Below are 8726 nucleotides of genomic sequence, written 5' to 3'. Positions count from 1 at the left end.
TCGTGGTTGCGTGATGAAAGGTCAAAACGTGATCGTGATTTGAAAAGTTTTTGAGCCGTTATACGTGGTTTGGACTTTTTCAAAGGGATGCGTGATTGCCCAGTTTTGCTGATTTGCGTGATCGTGAAAGAAGACAAAAAATTGCGTGATATCGTGATCAGAGTTACCGCTGGGGGGGGGGGGGCTCTTAAGTGGTAAAAATGGAATTTCAGGGTAATTTCCTCACAAGAGATGAGGTCTGTTACCTGTTACTGTGACTCGTTCATTATTTGAGAAGATCATGGAAATCCAACTTTCATATTTGAGGTACGATCGGAGGAACACGTTGGCATCAAGGGGTGATCACTGAAGTGCGACAAGATGAATACGGAAGAATACTATATGATGGAAAACACACAAAGTCCGCACAAGATGGGAAATGGGTTACTTATAGAGGTAGGTACTACAGATATCTTATTTAAAACACTAGATAAAGCTATTCTGTATTTCCCAAGCAACTGCAGGTTAAGCAAAAAAAGCGCCAATCTTTGCTGAGAGTAGATCACAGTAGCAACCTTTGTTTTCAATCTTGACGTTTTTTGACACTGCACAAATTTTAAGGATCACGCAAGCTAAATTGTGACGTCACTTCGTTTAAAATGATGGAATATTTTCCTTTGCAGCTAGAATGGAGAAGCTCCTTCTAGGACCTTTCATGTCAAAAAAGTCCCGAAAATCCTGAAAACACATTGTCTGAAACACTTTTTTTTGAACCTTTTATGCTTTTTTGAGGTGTTTTTGGCAAAAACTCTTTCCCAAAAACACCTCGCCTCTCGAGGTGATGTGACGCATTTCCTGTGTTCCTGGGATTTCCATAAACCAACTATCAATTTTCTCCACAAAATCCAAGCCAAATTGCATTACCTGAAACACTGGCAAGTTTCTGAACCATTCAGTGTTTTCTCTGGTGTTCAAGAGGATTTTGAAGCTCTTGCAGTATCCTGTCTGAACCAATCAGTTATAAAAATCGGGTTGAAAATCGGATTATAAAATCGGGGAAAATCCGGAAATTTAGCCAGTCGGAACTTCTTTTAACAATCGGCTTCGACAGGACTTTCGGTGTTTTTAAGAACTTTGAAGAGTGAACCATTCGTGCTCAAAAGTGTTTTATGCAAACAATGGTTCAGACTCTGAGATAAGATAGCTGTGGTGAACTCAGTGTCTTTCTTTATGTCTTGAAATAATAGTGACAAATATCAACAATCCTTTGTCACTTTGTGAAGTTCATACAAGGATTCAAATGATCAGCCCTTTAAAAAAAGTTCATTTCACTTTCACGCCACTTTCCAAACACTGTTTCAAAAAATAACAAATAATAATTTATTTCATTCAGAGCACTACAATCCTTGCAAAACATCATTCTAAAGATTTAAAACTGAAAATGAAGATTAAAAATGAAGAAGAAGAAAACTTTTTTCTCTTTAGTGCTATAAACTTCATTTTTAGTACAGAAGTACTTCGAAGCTTCCGAATTTCAGAAATACAATTATCTTTCACAAAAAATTTATTTCGTTAAAGGTCTTAGAGAATTGCAGGTTGGAGTTATCAAACTTCATAAAGCAGTGTTTTTCGACTCCAGTGAGCTAAATCTTTTCGATTACTAGCTAATACAAAGGTGTATAAAACAATATTCTAACATATTATTGTTATGTACAGGTTATTCTCCCAACTTCTATGGCGTTGAAAGAGAAGATTTGAGAGTGGGTCCAAACATGTTTGAAGTTCTGAACAGTCAATCAATACAACCAGTTCATGAATCGACACAGCCATCTGCACCACCTTACTCCACCGAAGCACCGCCCTCTTATGATGAAGTGGTTGAAAGGTCATCCGGTGGCACTTTTTCATCTCCGCCACTTAGTGACCCAGTTCCGCCCTATAGTCCACCTTCTATGTCAGGGTCTAGTAATGTAAGCCAGCTTTTAAAAGATATCGATCCGTTTGTTGGCCTGATTGAGCGCTGCGTCAATCGAACAGAAAACAATGCAATAAACGCAGGTAAGAAAACCCAACATAAATTGCTTCACACTTCACCATAGACTCTTTTTAATTCCAACCTGCGACATCGGAAGACCATGATTTAGGAGAAACGTATTATTTTCCTTTCTCGAAAGCTCCTCACTGATACTGATACTGTATAATAAATGATCGATACATCTATTCTTTGCAATATTTAAAACAGACAATTTGAAAGAAGTAATGATTATTTGAATACCGTATTACTTCAAATAAACACCCGGAGCGTTTATTAATTTTTTTCGATTTTAGGAGGGGTGATTGTTCGAGGAGGCCATTTAAAAGAAGGGGGCGTTTATTGAATTATTTTAGTCTAAAGTCGAATATTTAGAGCAAATAGACCCTCTGTTTTAGTTCTTTATCAATGATTAAAATTGCATCGAAAACTGCTCTGGTTACAAGAAATGATTAAAATCTTCCTTTTCAAACCCAATCAACGCTGGTATTGAAGTATAAAAGTCACAAGTTTGTATTCGCAGGGGGCGTTTATTTGAGGGGGCTTTTTTTAGATAATTTTCCTTTGAGGTAGGGCGTTTATTCGAGGGGGCGTTTAAAATAACGGGGTGTTTATTCGAAGTAATACGGTAAGTTTGTCAAAAAAAAAAGATCCAATCGTAATTTCTCCTTTTAGATATATTCATATCATACATTTGGAATGATTCTTTGGCTGCTAAAGAGCTTGAACAAGTAACGAACTTTAAAGGCACTGCATGGTCCGATCCTAGATGTCTAGCCCGTGATTTAGCCTCAGATAAACACAAGATATGGTTGGACATAGATAGTATTACAAATTCCACGCAAACTATATTTGAGCAACACGCTAAAGCGATACGTAATTGCAAAATATTCATACCATTTATCAGTGACGATTATTCGGCCAGCATGTTTTGTAGGATGCAGTTCCAATTCGCTTGTGGTTTTCAAGACAAAAGGATAATTCCTATCATTGTTGGTGAAGGAAGTGATTGGAAATCTTCGGTGATTGGAATTTCATTGGAGAATAATGGCGAACGATTTAAACCAATAATAAACATGCAAAACGTTCACAATGAAGAAACATATCATAAAATCTTATATGAAATTTTATCTGCTGTTGGGTCGTAGTACGTTTGATTGAAAGTACATCCTCTTACGAAAATGCACCTCTCAGTTTAGGCGTATTTTGAATCAATGAAGATATACTTTGATCATATTATTCTCATGTATCTTTATCAAAGTGTGCAAATTACAGTGTAGAACTACCCTTTTTCGAAGATTTTATTTTTAGAGGATTTTGACCTTATTTTCTCCACATTGATTGCATGTATGTGTTTGTATGGCATTGAACTTAATCTACAATTATAGACAAAATATTTGAGACGAAGGGGATTTTTCTGCGAAATTTTAAATATCACAATGATTTTTAAGCGTGTTAAACTACAGTTGAAAAGTAGAGTTTTGTTTTAGCAATGAATTTCAAATCTGAATTTTAACATGAGACTTAAGACTTAAGACCTTAGATTCTCAGAATCTACAAAATCTAATTTGCTTCAATTAGGCTTGGAATGCAGCCTAGAAGTCACCAAACTGATTCAATAATGAAGTATCCAATGAAAGAAAGAGGAAGTACTAAAAAAACAATTCCCACCCGAACTTTTGAATTCTGAAAACGTTGAAATACACTAAAATCTCAATATATTTCGACCATGATTGTAGATATCATTTTTTAGATATTGTTTTTGAATGAAAAGTATGTAAATTTTATATCATCCTTGATTTTTGTGTAAATTATTTAAAAAATGTTATAATTAAGATTGTAAATTTATTTTGAGGTAATTAAAAGGTTAAATTGATCAAGAACAAACGATAGTAGTCAATGCGAGGGCCGACAAAAGTTAATACTAAATGAAGACATGGGTAGTTGTGAAATATAACACGACGAAATGACAAAGACTTGGATAGTGCTGGTGTACGGGACACAACCATTTTAAAGTTTCAGACGAAACCAAACTGGCGTTTAATCCGCGAAAGTTATTATGCAGAGTTTTTAGGCTGCTTAGCTTGGTTGGTTTCTAAAATTATCCGAAAATTTCTATTTTTATTATCGAATGAATTTTCGAAATATAGCCGTAGGTGCTATAGACACCTATAAACACAAGAGCTCGCCCGGAAAATTTTACCGACGTCCTTTGATAAACTATGAATGTAAGTAAAACGCCATATACCTTACTTCATGTTAAGGTCTAGGGTTCCAACAATATGGGGTGGTTTTTAAGAAGCCCTTTTCAAAACTTACAGCCGGGGTTTAAGGTTTTAAATTTGAAGCAAATCCGTGAGAAAAACGTTTCAATTCTTTTTTAATGATCGACTTCTAAAGGTTAATGACTAGATTTGGTGGGTCTAGAAGATTTAAAAACAAAATCTTTATCATACAATAAGTCGTAGCCTTTGATGAGAAATTCTCACACAACTTGTTGATACGACATGACTTAACGAAGTCCACAGTTTCTAGATATTCGAAAGGCTTTCATTAAGATAGTAGATCTCTGTTCTTTAAGGCAAAAGTCAATACTATATTAGTATTGCCTTGACACATCCGGCCACATTCGGCATCAGGCCTTCTTAAGTTTGTCTGTGTTTTTTTTTGAATGAAATGCTAATTACTTTCCTTTTCATACCATATATTTACAGCAATATACTCATACATTTTGCCACATCCTAATAATTAAACCTTGTATTTGGTCTTTGTCCTTTTTGAGACGCGCTCTATTCCGTAAACAAGAAGCAAAAATAGACGAACAAAATGAATAAAGATTAAGGATTAAATGTTTTTCATTCAACATCAACCTTTAAAAATTATAGAAATTCAAAGATGAATTTTACTTTACATTAGCTCTGATTCTATGAAAGGGCTCCCAGATTACAAATTATCAAAAACCGACCCTCTAAAAAGGTCGTAAATTTTCGTAATTTGAACAGTATGAAAAAGTCTCTCAACGGGACGAAGAAATATAAAAAGGGGCACAATTTTCGAAATTCAATTTCTCAGGTCGATCTCTCAGACATACCCGTCACCTCGCAAACGTAGTACCCCTTGGAGACTATTCAGCACTATTGAGGAGTTTTTCTTGTCAGTGGAAACGCCAAAGATCGTGATTTGCTTTTCAGTTGTTTTTATCAGTAGGAAATCCCTTCAAAGGAGTAAATTCAGACAGTTTTGCTTGAGCTGTTATTATATTGCACATAACACCATTTTTTCACTGCAGCTTCTTTGCCAATTTGCTGCCTAATCTAGCGACTTCATAGCAGCGCCGAATTTAATGGCCAACAATGAGAAAACAGCGAGCGGCAGCACCAGTATCATTTGTTTAGGTAACCAATGGGATAAGATCTTCGTTTCAAAGTACAAAGTTCATACACATTGGCATCTTGCAACTTACTTTTCAATACGGGCACCCTACAACCTTTTTTATAAATTTTGAAACCTTCTTGCTTTAAATAGATATTTTCGATAATTATCTTTATCATTTTTAGCCACCATTTGTTTAACAAATTGTCAAATAAGCGATGAACCTATACCTATATTGCCAAACAACTTTGGATGTGAATCGAACCTTTGTGAAGGAAAAGAAGAAGGTGATTCGTTTCCTAATCCAACTGACTCCGATATTCTCGTTAGATGTGCCAGCAATTGTGTTGTTGATAAATGTTACCAATGTGAGCAAAGTTTTCTTACTAATTTGGTTCCAAGGATCGTCGATGGTGAACCGACATGCGTTAACATCATATCATTCTAAACAAATTAATGTCAACCAAGATTGGGAAGGCTAATGATCGAAATATTCTCATTCTTATTTTTAACACAAACAATAAATTTGAGCTTTAAAAAATAGTAACGATATTTGTTCTTTGTTATCTTATTCAGTAGTCACCTCTTAAATCTCTCAAGTAACAATAAACTAATGAAAGATAAAACTTTAGTCGATGAGAAATTTGTTACTTTTCTCAGCTGGTACACTTTCAATGGGTACATGATGGGGAAGATTTTGTTGGAGAAAATTTCTACTTTAGCAAAGATATTCATTGCTTTTCCTTGAAAGAAATTTGTCCTTTGCTTTTCAAGCGTTTACCTTTTTTGCTATTTGAAACTAGTGGGGGAGGGTAGTACACGTAGAAGGGTTTTTCACTTTTTGTAGGGACCCACGACCCCTTAGAGGAGATTTACGATTTTGTAGGTTAGAAAAGAATAAACCATGATGACCTAAGTGAAAATCTTTCTTAAAGTTATGAAAGAAACAAAGTAAGCGTTCTTACAATGATTTGATTCAATATCCTATAATTGATTGTTATCTTGTTGCACTTAAGTGTATATTATGAACCTGAGAAAGCTGAGAAACGTAGTTTAAAGGTCAAATTTTCTTGGAATCAAATAACTGCAGAACTGTTTCTTGTTTAAAAAATGATTGAACTGGTACTACGAGTATCACACATCTATCAGTACAACTTATCATCGCTAAAAGTATATAGATTACTGCGCTTACTGTCAATATAACAAGTACCTGTAAAGAGAAAATATAGAAAATAATCACTAGAAAATAATCTGGATAGTGTGTAAATCGTTTTAGATCTTAAAGTCACTTCGTCTAGTTTATTTTGACATTACAATTCGCTCTAACTTCAATAAAGAGAAAGATCTTGTACAGGTTACCATGGATACTTTTGTTCTCTGATGAAATAAACCGGCATTCGCAACCACAGTGTATATTCATACTGTATTAATACTTGTTCCAAAAACATTGCCAGTCCACACATTTTGATACATATGCAACGAATTTTCATCGTATTTTTGTTACACCCCATTCTCACAGACCCACCCGGGGACGGAAACTTGACAGGGACTGATATTCCCATACTTTTTTTATGGATGGGTTTCAATTTTTTTTTAATTTTTCAAGTTAGATAATCCAATGGGGATGGATAAAAATAAGAAAGAATTTTAAAGTTAGGATTAGTTTATTTGATTATTTTCAGTGGAGACAAAAATTGGACGATAATTTATAACCAGGACGATTTTTTGGCCAATTCTTCCAGTGGGAAGGGCTGCCAGTGGGTCTGTGAGAAGGGGTTGTTTTGTTAGAATCTTAGAACGGGTGAAAAAAAACTTAATATATAATATCTCAAAAATGTCCTCTTTTTAATTTTGAAAGCTTTAGAACATTTCCAGTTTTCTTAGAGCCTTGATTTCATTTTGTACGAAATTGTAAACAACCGGTATAGTAAAATTATAACTCTCATCTTTAAAAAGGCAAATCACCATTTAATGAACCCTCAATATTTTTCGTTGGAGGTAGAAAGTCAATCACCATGTTTCTCCAACACCCTGTGTGAAAGTGTTTCGGTATCGAGCACAGTCCATTGCAATGCAAGCCTGTGATCGAAACCTTCACACAACCAGTCAATCCTGATAATATAATTATCAGGAAAATTACCATTCACAATAAACGAGAAAGGGAGGCGTTTTTAGAGTGTTCCTCCTCCGGTTTTAACATTTTTTCTTGGTTATCAAAGTTATATGTCCTTTGTATATCTATTTTGGTCTTTAAAGAGTTTTAATCGCAGTTTTTAAATTCCTTTTGAGGTCAGAATATTCAAAAGATTTAGAGCTATTTCAGAAATCTCTTATCTCTTCGTTCGTAAAGTATGTCTGCTACGTACTGCTCTTGAAACTTTTATTTCTGTAAATTAAACCTTTGCTGACGCAATGAAATGGTCAGATCTTCAACTAGGTCAAAAATAATAGACAAACTAGTCTGGATTAGACCATATGAAGTTTTAGTAACAATTTTTAAATCTCCTTTAAGAGCATTATATTTTTTCATTGTCATTTAACGTAAAATCCTTTCATTTCAGAGTTTCAAAACGTAACTTACGTAATATGTATAAGAGCTATAGTTATAACAACTATACTAAAATGCAAAAAAACTCAATCTTGATATCATTTTTAAGTTTAATTGTTACAAGTATCCAGTGACAAAATTTGACGAAAAAATGTAAAATGGCTCAAGTTGCATGACCTAGAAAACACTAGAGAAAATGTCAGGGACGTAGGGGTTTGACACTGAGGCGGTATAAGCCAAAAACTTGAAGCCCGAAGGGCTAGATGTCGTGCTTTAAGCTCTTCCAAGCAATAAAAACGTGAATATTGGAAAAAATATTGCTGCCATTCTTTAAGAAAACATACGAAGCTTCTGATTGGTCAAACGCTAAAATGCAATAGTAATGTCACATGACCTAGGTAGGATGTTCTACCAAGCCGCGGCTATCACTTTTCAGTGAAAGCACGTCATCTCTATAAATCTATGGTATAAGCCCCTTTATTGGTCCAGCGCGCAGCAGAATGGACCTTTAAAAAGCAACTGATCGAAAAGATTTTGTCTTTGTCGGGGCCTGTGCGCGCAATAAATTAACAAGTCCAGGCTAAACCAACCACCGATCTAGAATTTTTGCCCCGCCTACCCGTGCGATGTTTGACCTATGTTTTGGATTGAATTGGTAGTAGAGTCAAATTTCCCGGTTAGATTAAAGGGTTGTTTCAGGTAGGGTCAGTTAGGGTTAGGGCTAGGGTTGGGGATGTGAGTTAACCCCTGGTTAGGATTTTAGCCCCCGGGTAGAGTTTGGAGTAAATACCATGT

General features: G+C 35.1%; 1 protein-coding gene across 1 annotated transcript; it reads left to right on the top strand.

Moving 5' to 3' along the window:
• Positions 1 to 282: 282 nt before the first annotated feature.
• LOC136817210 (uncharacterized) lies at positions 283 to 3257 on the top strand. Its single transcript, XM_067073550.1, has 3 exons — positions 283 to 435; positions 1696 to 2037; positions 2687 to 3257. Exons 2-3 carry the CDS (start codon positions 1752 to 1754, stop codon positions 3157 to 3159), a joined length of 759 nt encoding a protein of 252 aa, XP_066929651.1. The 5' UTR covers positions 283 to 435; positions 1696 to 1751; the 3' UTR covers positions 3160 to 3257.
• Positions 3258 to 8726: the final 5469 nt, after the last annotated feature.

This window comes from Clytia hemisphaerica, unplaced genomic scaffold (genome assembly GCF_902728285.1).
Source record: "Clytia hemisphaerica strain Z4C2 unplaced genomic scaffold, Clytia hemisphaerica genome assembly, whole genome shotgun sequence".
In the NCBI taxonomy this organism is placed as follows: domain Eukaryota; kingdom Metazoa; phylum Cnidaria; class Hydrozoa; order Leptothecata; family Clytiidae; genus Clytia; species Clytia hemisphaerica.
This window is presented reverse-complemented; position numbering and strand designations above follow the sequence as displayed.

Excerpts from the sequence above, each read along its gene's own strand:
- LOC136817210 (XM_067073550.1), top strand. The coding sequence starts at position 1,752 with ATGTTTGAAGTTCTGAACAGTCAATCAATACAACCAGTTCATGAATCG. Across the intron at positions 2,038-2,686 it reads AAACAATGCAATAAACGCAG|ATATATTCATATCATACATT; the intron begins GTAAGAAAACCC and ends TTCTCCTTTTAG.